This window comes from Lepisosteus oculatus, chromosome 13 (assembly GCF_040954835.1).
Source record: "Lepisosteus oculatus isolate fLepOcu1 chromosome 13, fLepOcu1.hap2, whole genome shotgun sequence".
NCBI lineage: Eukaryota > Metazoa > Chordata > Actinopteri > Semionotiformes > Lepisosteidae > Lepisosteus > Lepisosteus oculatus.
Window position 1 is genome coordinate 9,171,741 of NC_090708.1, and position 13,482 is coordinate 9,185,222.

Sequence of the window (13,482 nt, forward strand, 5' to 3'; positions counted from 1 at the left end):
AGAAAACGCAACTGAAAACGGTATGTCTCTCCCCTGTGTTTTTTTTTAAGCTGGTACTACATGGCACGGTTTTTGCTAGAATGGCACCCGATCAGAAGACGCAGCTGGTGGAAGCGCTCCAGAGTGTGGAGTGAGTACACTGCCTCAGTACACTCATGTAATTGCCTGTGTGAGTCAGCCTAGTTCCCTCTGCCGAAAGTAATAATCCTCTAACTGCTAGTCCTTCCACTACTAGTGACATATGCTGCTGTTTGGTATTGGTCATTGAAGTAAAGGATATTATGTAGAATAAAGATAGTTATGACTGGTTTCTGCCAGTCATTTAGCTTTAATTGCCACATCCGCTGTACGTTTCACTGCATAAAGGCATTGTTGTGATTCAGTTCTGTGTTTATTTTTCAGTTATTATGTGGGGATGTGCGGAGATGGCGCAAATGACTGTGGCGTAAGTACTTCCCAGAGCTGCTGTGCCATTTCATTGCTGTGCACTGCCAGGTTCAGCAAACACATTAAACAGAATATTGAATAACGGCCTTCTAGTCTTGTTTCCCCTGCCGTTCTATAAATCGCTGGCTAGAAAAACAGCATCAACCTGAGAAAAAAGGCAGAGCGAGTCCATTCTCTCGTGGGGCGGCCCAGCAGTCTGCTGTATTCTAACATTGGTAATAATGTTATATTCCCTGATCCTCAGAGCAACTGTAATCAAGTGTTTCCCTTTGTCCCTCCCAGGCATTGAAGAGAGCTCACAGTGGGATCTCCCTGTCTGAACTCGAGGCCTCAGTGGCCTCCCCTTTCACCTCCAAGACACCCAACATTTCCTGCGTGCCCAGCCTTATCAGGTAAGTGGGTTCACAGGTTTCACAGCTGCCTTCAGTTTAGCGGGGGGAGATTAAAGATTAGTCACTTTCATACATTTCCTGTGTATGAGTGCTGATGGTACAACATGTCTGATCAAGTCTGCTGTGTGGTCCTACTAACAATGTCAATGTACCAGGAATCAGAGCAAATAGCATTTCCAAATAAGCTAATTTGCATTTAAGCTACTGGATTTCTGCAAAAGTAATGACTGTTTTGTTGAGTGCCTTTATGTAAATTAGTAACTGATCAGATAACCCTATAGGAATGTATCCCCAAGTACATTTTAATGTTATCATAATTTTCCTCTAGTTTCTGAGACTGTATATTTATCACCAACATTGACAGCTCTGCTGTTGGTCCATAGGGGGCAGTGCTGTTCACCAAATTTGATGTAACCAGAGATGAGCTTCCCTGTTGTCAGTGCGGGTTTGATATGTCCTTTCAGGGAAGGCCGTGCAGCTCTGATTACCTCTTTCTGCGTGTTCAAGTTCATGGCTCTGTACAGCATCATCCAATACATCAGTGTCACCCTGCTTTACTCAGTGAGTACCTCTCCCACTCCTTTTCCAATTGGCCCTTTAATGAGAAGACTGTTCTAAACTGAGGAGCGGGTGTCTGGACCAGGCTGGTACGTGACGTCAGAAATGTAAAGAGTGATTAATTTGCTGTCCACGTGTGTTAGGATATATAGCCCCACTCCCACTCCTGTTCATCTTCTGCCTTCTAGAAATTGCTCAGTTGTGTTTGAATGGACGTCTTTATGGAAGAGGCCTGTCCTGACTTCCCGCTGTAAAAACAGGATTGTGGCTGGCAACAGCCATTTTTTTCACCTGATATCTTTATTGAGTAAAAAACATTTTGGATGATTAATTTTGATTTGGATGATTGTGAAGTTAACATTGTGAAGCTACTAAATTTTGCAGAAAGTTGTGATCTTATCTTATGTAATATTTAACATCATACTGTCTGCATTATATTCTTTTCACAAATTAGTGTACCATATTTAACAAGCAATAAGGAAACTGATTTATTTTTAGTGTGGTGTGGGTAAAGAATGTTTGGTAGAGAAATATAAAAATATGCCCATAGAATTATACTGAATGGCATTGTTTTCCTTTAGATTCTTAGCAACCTTGGAGACTTCCAGTTCCTCTTCATTGATGTAGCAATCATTCTTCTTATTGTCTTCACAAGTAAGTGCTAAAAAATGTATCACATCCTAGTGCCATAATATTTTTGTTCCAGATCTTTCTTTTCTCACCTCCGTCTCATCTTTATAGCGCTTAGGAGTGGGTGACTTCCTAGAATCTCCACGTGCCCACTTCTGACTTCCACGAGTTTGTTATAGAATATGAAGAAAATGAATAAAGAACCTCTCCGTTTTTGTTTCTTGTAGGAACAAAATGGATATTTTTTTTATTTTCATAGAGTGCAAAACAAAACGGAATCTCAAATGTTACTATTCATTGTGTATATTGGATATATGAATTTAACCAGACAACTTGAAATGGTGGTAGTTGGACATTTTTTGCCTGTTTCCGAAAGTGTCAGTTTCAGCATCGTATTTTCCTGTTTGTTTGCTCACTCACAGGCAGCAGCTGTCGGTAACTGTGGTTCTGCCTGTCTTGTCTTTCATTGCAGTGAGTTTAAACCCAGCCTGGACAGAGCTAGTGGCACGGAGGCCTCCTTCCGGTCTCATTTCCGGACCTCTGCTGTTTTCAGTACTCGCTCAAATCCTCATCTGCCTGGGCTTCCAAACACTGGCGTTCCTGTGGGTGAAAAGCCAGCCTTGGTATGAGACGTGGGCACCAGAGTCGGAGTAAGTTTGCCGAGAGGGCATCCTGAGGGGGAGCTCAGCCTGTTGTAGGCTGGGGTCCTTTTCTGAATATTGTGAAAAGAAGTAATAAGAGAGACAGCAATTTCAAACGTCCCTGTGCCCCTGCAGAGCATAATGAATGAAAAACCACCATGGTAGCATCACAGATTCTTCTCAGATTTCTTAAGATTTCTACCACTCCCGTTTATACATGCCAGTCAGGTCTTACAACTAATTGATTCTGATTTTATTGGGACAAACTGTAAAATAATAGTCCAGCACAGATGAATGGTTAGTGGTGTCCTGACTTGATTCTGCAAAAGTGTATTCAAGCTTGGTTTTCCATATCCAGGTGGATATCTCTCTTTTTCTTCTATGCACAGTGCTTGTAATATGTCCATGTTCACAACTGAGAACATCACCCATGGTCATAACAAAACGGACCAGGAGGAGGATGACCACAACATCAAAAACTACGAGAACACTACCCTCTTCTTTGTGTCATCCTTCCAGTACCTCACTGTGGCCATCGTGTTCTCCAAAGGGAAGCCATTTAGGCAGCCAAGCTACAAAAACTGTAAGTGTTAACGTAACTCAAGAGTAATGCTTAAAATAATATTAAAAGGCTCAAATCTCGATTAACTTAATGGTATCCAATTCATAATAACAAATGCATTTGTTTTGATTGTTTCGTATTTCTGCTTTTCATTTCAGGGCCTTTTGTACTGTCAGCATTCAGTCTTTATGCCTTCCTGCTCTTCATACTGTTTTATCCTATACAAGCTATCGATGACTTCCTGGAGGCAAGTGCAATAAACCTCACATTTGATTTTATTTTTTCTGAACAAGAATTACTTTCTGTTTGGTCAAACAGGTGCCAATTTGGACACTTATCAGTGTAGCGCAGAAATATCTCTAGATTTCCAGTATTTGACTGTATTAATTAGTATTAAATACAGTATCACCCCTAACCCTGCTTTGATTCTGAAAAACTGCAGCGACTGTGACTATTTAGATGTTTAGAACTGTAGGAATCGCTCACTTTAGTACAGATTAGTAACATATGTACCATTCTCAAGCTAATTGTACATAGCACAATTGGGGGTAAATGTCTATACACTTACCTGTCTTTTCAGTACAAGTACCAAATACCATGAATGCATGATATGTTTAAATGTATAAAACCTGTTTCCATGTAGGTCATGTAGGTTGCACTTATACACAATTATATGATATAACCAGAGTTTGAATTAAAAAACAAAAAATTCTGTCAGCAGCCTTAGTGATTTTGTCTTGAGTGTTGTCATGCTTTGCTTCATAATCTTAGTTGATAGATATTTTACACAACAGGTGTTTGGCTAGGAGAAAGCAATGGAGAAAAGCACCAGAAAAGGAAGGATAATAATGGAATACAATGTCTGTCTCTGAAGTGCCTTGTGCATGCTTTTAAATGTTTGTTTCTGTATGACTTTTTTCTGCAGATTGTGTGTGTTCCATACAAGTGGCGCATCACAATGCTCTTCATAATTATAGTGAACTCTGCAGTGTCTGCTCTGGTGGAGGTAAGCTGCAGAAGTGTGCACATCTTCCCCTGACTTGATGATTTACTTGATCTCAGTCCTCTTCTAGCAGGAAAGCTCCAGCATATTGACTAAGTCATCTGTGTGAAATGTCAATTTCTAGTGGAGCGTTAATGTGACAATATTAAAACGGGGAGGAGGAATTAAGTAACACTACAGTGTAGAGTGCTGTCATTCTGAAAATACAATTAGAGCTTTTACAGTAAAAAGTCTTTGGCCTACAGCAAATTGGCAATTAAAACCAGACAGCTACTTAATCTTGTATTAGCCTCATACAGGTGTAAAGTCAGATTAAAAACTCATCATAGTAGCCATTCTCTACCCTTTAAGTGATGTATGAATATTTGTTACAGTTGATAGTTGATCTGATTTAGGTGTTTTCCAAATTGCACAGTGTGTGTTGGAGCATTGCAGATACTGAACAGTAATTTTAAGATAATATGCAAAGAAATAGTCTTTGACAGTGAACTCTGATGCATCTTAGAGTGTTTTCTTCAAACTAGAGGTTGCAGGAGATGTAGACGCCTCTTGTCTGTTTGACGTGGATTTTAAAGAACAAAACAACAAAATACAACAAATATAAAAACGGGAGCTTGCATATAAACTGGAAGAGAAGAATAAATTGGGAGGGATTAATTTCTGGAATTTATGGAAGCCTGTTAGCGCCACAGAGAAAACAAAATGTGTTTAAATTTGGTAACATTCCATTTAAACACGATAATCATTGCTTAAATAATACTGCCGCAATGTATTAATATATTGCAATATATGAAATATTTCCCAATGCAAAGTTCCATTTTCATTAACAAAAAAAAAGTCACTCTCCCACTTGTGCACATTAATTAGTATAAAAGAGCACTTACAATGTCTTTTGTATACATCAAGTTTAACACCCTGTCGTATAGCATTGCTGGGTTAATTTTCATGTAGATAGGTTTTTGTCTTGTCTTTAAACAATGAACAGAATACATTAACAGTGACTTAACAGTAAAACCTATACCTGCTGTTGGCTTGCAGTCTTTCTATAAACACCAAAAGCTTTCAGCCTATGCTTATTTCGAATACACATGAATTTGGGTTTACTCAGCAAACGACAAGAAATCTGTCACGTGGAAGGAGTAGAAACTTAAGGTATAACAGTTTGCACAGACATAAATGTAATGGAATAGTGGGATGCATGCCACCCTCAAAATCCCAAAACAATTCCTAGATGCCACACAAGTGGCTGCCATAGCAAACAGCGTAATGTGTTTATAAAGAGAGTCCCGCTGGTGATGATGTGTTGGCAGCAGTATCTTGCTTAAACACTTTTTTTTCCCTGTGGGCCCTAATAGGCTTCTGTAGCAATGAATCGAAGTAAAAATTGTTTATAGCTCCATATTGGTTTTAATATCTGTGTGCCCTCAGCTTTCTCCACGTCGACATGTTCTACTTCAGTAGCATGAGGTTGATATTGTAACTGGCAGCAGGGGATTCCTTTCACAACCTCCGCGATCGCCAGACCTACAGTAGCTTCCTCTAGTGTCTGGTTCCCTCTGGTGTTTTGAAATAAAGGAGATTGCTTATGTCGGAGTTGATTTAAGCAGTTTATTTCAGGAACAATTTCGTCTATCCCTATAGACATGAATTAATATAAGTACAATGGAGGCCGTTCTAGATGGTTATTGGTATGCCTTTTTTTACTTTTTTTTTTTAGTTTGTTGTTCTGTTATTATTTTTTAATGTAACACAAATGTTATGGAATAGTGATTTGGTAACCCAAAGGTGCATCACTGTGTTTCTGTCTTGGGCGTTTTCCCTTTGCTAATTGGAACTCAAACTTTTTCCTACAGCTCAACAATATTTATTTATTAAATTAGTGTGTAATTGCCTTTTGCTCTGAATAATTTTTAACCAGTATACAACATGCCACATGCATTTGAACCGTGTAACGGGAGCTTTGGAGAGAGTTGTTACTTGTTTTATTCATAGTTTCTCAGCAAAGCTTCAGCCTTTTAACAAACTGCTTTGTTGTAGTTTAATCGATTCTGCACCGTAGACATCCTAACATAGTTTCTAACAAAATAAAAGCTTGTGCATCTTCCTGAAAGCTTTCTTGAATGACTAATGAATTCACTGCAGAACCACGCCAGGAGAAGATACAGCAGTGAGAACAAATCATTCTGCTAATTGACCTTTGTAAAATAATCATACTAAATGTAGTATTTCGCAAATAATCGCTTTAGGGATTTTTTTCTATTTTTCCTTTTTGTTTTTAGTAACTTGAGAATTCTGACGTGAACTGAATTCACGAATCTTTGTTCATAAAAAATAATCAAACAAACAAAAAAAAAACATGATTGGTAGCTCTTTTAATTCTTTCCTGCCCACTGCAATATTCCATAGACCTTCATCCTTGACATCGTCTTATGGAAGCTTGTGTTCAGCCGAGACAAGCAAGGCAGCTCTGGCATCACCTCTGCCTCACAGACACCACAGGTTGGGATCTGACGCTTTATTCACTGTCCCTTTCACTTCCTGGTGCCTTCCCCCTTCGCCATAGACTCTTAACATTTGCATGCCAAGCGATTTCTGTGATCTGCCTTCTTTGCATTCCAGCGTGGTGGGTCCCTGACACTCGGAGGGTGGGTGCTAGCAGTGGAATTGTCACTCCCTTCTTTTTAATACTTCATCATTGCACTAGGGTTGCTATGAGTCGCACACAGCTGCACGGGTCTTGAGGCTTTGTTACCTTACTTTTAGAAACCCCCGAAAGGCTTTGCATGCCTTGATTCAGGTATGTATTCTTTATAGCATTTCAGATGCTTACTATGCCGCTTCTGTTTCCAGAGCCAGGCGGTTGATTTTAACTCTTGAATTTTTGTCCATTAAAAGGAGTTAAGCCACGTGTTAGATAAAACCGTATGTTGCAAAGACTCTAGTGATCTTCTAACGAAGCCTAAAGCATCGTTTTAATCAGTCAGAAGATGTCTTTGCAAAACAGTCAGTTCTGGATGCTGTAAGGCTGGCTTACAGTGTATCGCAAGGTGCAGCTCTTGTGGTGCTTTAAGAAAGGCTGACGTTTATGTCAAGAGTTAACTAGATGCATGGTATTTTCAAATCAGGCATTTTTTAGTAAAACAAAGATAGGTGAAAAATCGAGTTATCTCTAATAAGACTTGTTGATTCCTTACTAACCAGGGCCTTGTAGTTATAATTAAAAAAAAACGTTTATGGAATGAAACCCTTCTGAAAGTAAAAGTGCCTTGATGGGAGTGATTGTGACACACTTTCTGTATGTACACACACTGCGAAGAGCTCCAGGCTGAAAGAGTTCTGTAGTTAACGATGTGCTGATTGTGCATTACAGTATCAGGGCCTGCGCTGGCTGTACCACGTGTGTAGGGAGTGATGTGCATGTTGCTCCCTGGTTGTGAAGCACTGGTGTGGGCACATCGCCACTGATTAACAACAGGCCTACTGATCCCGTAGCCATGTCCAACACCAGATCTTTTTCACACATTAAAACTGAGAACAAATGGGTCAGTAGATTTCAGCTAGTGCAAAAGTCCAAAGGCTGAACGAACTTCATTCATTTCCCCTGATTCTCTGAAGTGTAGTATGCATCTTGAATAGCTATAGAGGGTCACTCTCATATCGTAAGACCATGTTTAGAAACTTGAAGGGGACGGGGGTGGGTGGGCAGGCTGTGAGCAGGAAGCAAAGCATTCTGTCCTCAGAATGGAAAAGAAAAGCAATTTGGCGTCATTTTCTTTTTTTTTTTTATTTTCTCTGCAGATGGGAGTTGATCTGAGGGGCCCCAAAGTCCTGTCCTGGCTCTGCTGCGGAAAGCGCTGGGAACCGAAGGCCCGCTACATGCACCTCGCCCAGGAGCTGCTGGTTGACCCAGACTGGCCCCCGAAACCTAAGACCACAACAGAAGCCAAGTCTCACCCCAGCCCTGAAAACGGCTCTTGCCCAATCATTTCAGCTTCCTAGCACTTTTCCCCGTTCAAAAAAGGTGACCCAAAACTATCTTAAGGGGAAGGTTATGTTTTAGTGGAAAAGGTCTCGATCAATAAAAGGTTGAATACTAGCAACAGGACAACAATCAGGCCCCTCATAACTGACCAGCGTTTTTTTCTGTCATTTCTTAGCAACGGATCTGGGTCTGTTCCTTCTTTCCTTCATTGCTGCTCAGTAACTCATACTGTAAAAATTATAGGAAAGGTTTCTAGACTGGGAACCACAGAATGTTCGCATCCGAAGCTGGTGGTGGTGGGGGGGTTATTTGTATGTCAGTCACCAGAACAATTGCTTATTTTCTTTGCGACGGCACTCTTTTAAGTTGAAACCTGAACAGCAGTTCACTTTAGATACAGCTGGTTTGAGTGAGACTGATTGTCTGCACTGAAAACACAGTGGAAAGTGAGCTTTTGAACATGGGTAATGCAAATAAAATGAAAATAAAATGGAATCCTGTGTGTATTTCATGCAAGGACGTGATCAGGGTGTTCTTGCCTTGCTCTAAAGGTATAGGATGCTGAAGCCTTAGAGTGACCATTAGCTGCTCCCCCCGCAAAGCAGTGAACTTTTTTTTATTCAGCAGTAGTCAGTCGGTCTTGTACAGATGATGCCAGGCTCTGGCATTTTGCTCTCACAATCTTCATTGCCTATTTTTTTAGCATTGCTTCCTGTGGAAGAACAATCAAGTATGATAATCATATAAGGCTAGGCATTATGAAATTCACAGTTGAAATGGACTCTTTTGAAGATCCAGGTTTACTTTTGTCAGATGTAGACAGAATCCCATCATGTTCAGCAAAGCTTCTAGTGAAGGAACTACCATACCATACCTGTAGTGGGCAATAAGGATATAACAAGACCTGGATTGTGTATTTTTCTGGTCACAATGAAGAATTAACCTAATTATAATTAGTGAGCAGATTCCTAGTTTCACTATCTCCTTGAATTTATCTGTAGAGTTCAGTGGATTCTGTGATTGGTAAAGGTCTGCAGCTGACAGAGCATGCTGTTTATTTGTAAGACACTGTCAACAGGTTATAAACAGCTGAATTAGGCAGCCTAAACATATCTAAAATTTTCATTCTTTTTCACTGACTTGATATAACCCTTAATGTTTTTAAAAAAAAGCTTATTACAAATTGTAAAATGTATTTGACTCTTTTCACCTTTAGCTGTTGTGTTAAGCTCTTCAACAGCCTTTAGGTTATTATATATCGTGTCTGAATGGATAAAACAAAGTTCATGCTGCGATCAAAATAAAACTTTGGATCAGTTCTGAAATATTACTTTACCAAATATTGACTTTTGGACAGCATTTAAATTATAGTGTAAAATAAGAGAAAATGTATTATTTCTAAACTTTTGTACCTAATGTTCTCTTATTAAATAACTATTAGCACAAATTGAGCAGTATCACTAGAGGCATGTGCCTGTGAAACTCATGTTTTCAAAGTAGTAATTTAGTAATTCAATAAGATGCATTGAAATATTCCAGTCAAATCAATGTAAAGCCTTCTAATTATTTAGTTTCTATGTAAATGCAATCTACTGTATTTTATGCAAGAATTAGTTGAACATAATTTGCATTTTTAATAGCCTGATATGGCTGAAGCCCAATATCTGTATATTTCTTGGATTATTAACTGAAGTTTGAATATTATTTAAAATAGATCTCATTCATGGACATACCATATGTAGCCAATGTGCAATCGACAGTGTGCACACTGTCTTTGGTTATAGTGGGGGAAAAAAAGGTCAGGGTCCATATTCTTATTTCAAGTCAACAAATACAGGTGTACCACTGATATGTGGATACTTGCAGTGATTTTAAAGGCTGTTTTTAGTTTGGGGGAAAAAAGACTGCAGTTTGGTATCAAGCTACATTTCCACAATATTATTTTTAGAAACAAAATCTGTCTAAGCTTGCCAACAAGCTTGATTACTGTTGTTTGAATTTACAATGCACATGCAGTGCCTGCAATCATAGGAGGAGTTGTTTCATCATTATTTTAACGTACAAAGTAAGGAAACATTTTTTTCTGGCAGTATTTGTGCAACCACACTACAGATCTCCAGAACATACGAAGACCTTATGTATGTGTATATCTGTCTGTCAGTAGATAAACTTCAGATGTGCCTTCAACAGTCAGAGTGGGGAATGCCACATATACAGTATAAATTAGCTCCGAGAGCTGTTTTAAGTATACAGGTCTGTGTATAAGGAATAATGTTCCTTAAAGTTGGACCCCCAAGTCCTATTCTTTGATTTTATCTTATTTGTACATGCATAAGGGACAAGAGTTGTTGTAATTGCTATTAAAATAATTACTGTAACTTTTATTTTCGTCAGTCATGTAGTTGAGTTACCTAATGCTTTTTTTCTGAGCCATTTCTGTAAGATTTGTTGTGACAAGAAATGCATATTTATCTTGTTTTCTTGCTTTTTTAAAAAGACCGTAAACCCTGTAATCTGGTCATTTCATTTTAGGAATCCTCTTGTACATATTTTAAAAAGTGAACAAGACGTATACAGTTAGAATTATACAGAACCCTTAGCTGCTTGCAAATTTTTCAGTCTTTTCTAACCATTGAGATTTCCTTACCTAATCTACTAATGCCCTTTCTTTGTAACAAGGAAAGGTGGAAAAATAAAAGATCTGTGAATTGATTTTCATCCAGTACTTAACCAGAGAGTTACAGGTCCATTGTCTCTCATGTGGTCCTGCAGAAGGGAAAATTACGCTCTTTTCAGAAGTTTTCAGAAATGGGAAGATGGGGATTGTTCCAGTTTCATTTGTTTGAAAATGGAAATGTAGTCAAGAAACAAAACTTCTTTTAAACAGGGCAGTAGGCCAGTTATGGTAGAAGTGTTTAACCTTACGAATTACTTGAATGGAATATGTTCAATTATTTAACATTTCAACATACAGTTAAGAAATGTGGGCCAACAATCTCACCCCTGTATGTGTATATATTATATAAAGACATATAATATATATACATCCTGAAAAGTATTCTAGAATTTATCTTCTTGAGAGTTTTTCTTTTACATTAATGTACTTGTATATTTGTTTGGGAACTGGATGTACATTTATCTTTAAATTAAGTTAAAATCTAAATAATTTTATTACAATGAGTGAGAAAAAAAATAGTATATTAAATGTTCCAGAGAGAAGACATTTTGTTTTAAATAAGGGCAAATATTTTGCATTTTTTTCTACTGTTGGTACTGTTTGGTTATATAATTTTAGGATTGGGTATCTGCAGGTTTTGTGGTGTATGAATTTATAGAATGTGCTGTTTTTGTTTCTTGTAAATGTGTATGCTAGGAAGGATGTTTTAAATATTTTTGGATCTATAAGTAATGTCTTTTGCGCATATTGGACAGGATCTGGGTTCAAGGTGTACAGAACTGAGGAACAGTGAAACGGTTACGTGTAGCTTGTTAAAGGAGGTCTTATTTAGGAATTATGTATGTAATGTATTATTTAGGAATGCCCTCAAGCACTCCTAAATGTGTTATGTTAACAAGGGGAAAAGGCTTGGAAGTACGAAGCTCAACATCTATTTCAGCATAGCAGATACAGAGCTATATTCAAAAACATTTCCCAAATATTTTAAACAATTGCTTTGCATTTATACAAAATTGAAATGGGTCTCCAGATGATGGACACAGCTTCATTTTACATTTACCCTTTCAGTAGCACTGATCAGATATTTACAGTGTGTTGTTTTGTGGAAGGAACATGAAACATCCGATTGTTGCTATACGTGGCAAATACTTAATGCCAGTGTCAACTTATCGTATGGATGGAAGTTTGCCTTCCGGCATGTAGGGGCAGAAATATCCTGTTGCTGTTTCTGTAACATTATTTTTTTTACAGGACAGTTGTTAGCCTTGTGCCCGATTATCCAAATTGTTAATTTTATTGCAATAGGGAGAGTATTTCTGAGCTTCGTGTTATGTGAATGTTAAATGAAAACTGAGAAAAACTGAAAAGGTTAAAAGTTCACCTGATAATCTAGAAATGGATATATCAACGTTGTACCTGCCGTTGTGCAAAATTACTGTAGGTTTAGAAAATATTTTTAATTTCTTTAACCCCTCTTCATGCAGTAGAACATGTATAATGTAAATGATCAATTGTGAATCTCACTATTGTTCTATATGCAATGTGCTTCTTTTTGAAGGGATTTGTTGGGCAGCAAACAAAAATACAGAAAATCAGATATAAATCCTGTCCTACATTGTGTGTTAACAAGGATTTCATTTGTACAGTTATATTTGGCAAGTGACCTGTTTCGCTAATCAAAAAGGATGTGAATTCTCAATAGTAAACAAAAGAAACTGAAAATGCTTAATGCTATAGTATAGACAAACCTTAGATTACATTTACAGATGCTATGCAGTTGTGAAAGTGTAATTCATGGGAAGTTGGATAACATGCAATATTTTTTAGTCTTCACTGCGCAATCATAAATATATACACTGATGAATATAATTCTTTATAAGGTACAGACATTCAAATCTGAGCTGTCAGTGTCTATCCTCTTTAAATGTCATTTTCTAAATAATGAAGATGTGTAAAGAAACATTTTAGGAAGAAATTTGACCAACGCTTCAGTTGTGGGGAATCAGGCCTTTGATGCAGCTTGTGGTTATGCCCTCAGGGAAATTATTGTATTTGTAACAAGACAGAACGGTAATCCACAAAAGTACAAATTTTACTATGTTTTGCCATGTGTGCTTTTTCCTTGTATACATTGTTACCCCCTGTGTTGTGTCATTCAGAAAAATGTACATAAATTCTAGATTTTTTCTACTCCTAATTTATTTGTATTTATTTTTGATTTGTAATACTTTTTTTTTTCCTGAGATGATTTCTAATTTTAAAAGCTTGATTTAATTTTTTTTTCTCTTTGTAAATAAAAGTTATTTAAAGACTCCGGGTGTCATCAGAAAGTTCATTTCATTTACATTCTTTAAATCGGGACCAGCTGTTCCTGATTGGTTTATTACGTAATGAGCTGTATATAACCATGACCCTGAAAGGGATACGTGTGTATTGGGAAGTGATATGATGTAAATCTGCATACACTTTATGTAAGTATGAAGTTCTGATTCTATGAACTTCTGTTTCTGAGGTACAAGCTGGTCCTTAGTTTTCGCCATTATGAGTGTTCTTGCAGTTCGTCTGCTTTTTGACTTAGGGCTGAGTTGTG

General features: G+C 37.8%; 1 protein-coding gene across 3 annotated transcripts in view; it reads left to right on the forward strand.

Moving 5' to 3' along the window:
- Positions 1-10,597, forward strand: part of atp13a3 (ATPase 13A3) — a 53,832-nt gene extending 43,235 nt beyond the window's left edge. For 2 of the 3 annotated variants that reach the window (XM_006637726.3, XM_015361258.2), the window contains exons 24-34: positions 51-130; positions 403-445; positions 730-839; positions 1,304-1,400; positions 1,979-2,051; positions 2,500-2,677; positions 3,058-3,251; positions 3,389-3,477; positions 4,156-4,236; positions 6,640-6,732; positions 8,032-10,597. In XM_006637726.3, coding sequence (XP_006637789.1) covers positions 51-130; positions 403-445; positions 730-839; positions 1,304-1,400; positions 1,979-2,051; positions 2,500-2,677; positions 3,058-3,251; positions 3,389-3,477; positions 4,156-4,236; positions 6,640-6,732; positions 8,032-8,232 — 1,239 coding nt within the window. In that variant the 3' untranslated portion in view covers positions 8,233-10,597. The remainder of the gene's footprint in view (positions 1-50; positions 131-402; positions 446-729; positions 840-1,303; positions 1,401-1,978; positions 2,052-2,499; positions 2,678-3,057; positions 3,252-3,388; positions 3,478-4,155; positions 4,237-6,639; positions 6,733-8,031) is intronic. The other variant, XM_015361261.2, reaches the window with a different exon arrangement.
- Positions 10,598-13,482: the final 2,885 nt, after the last annotated feature.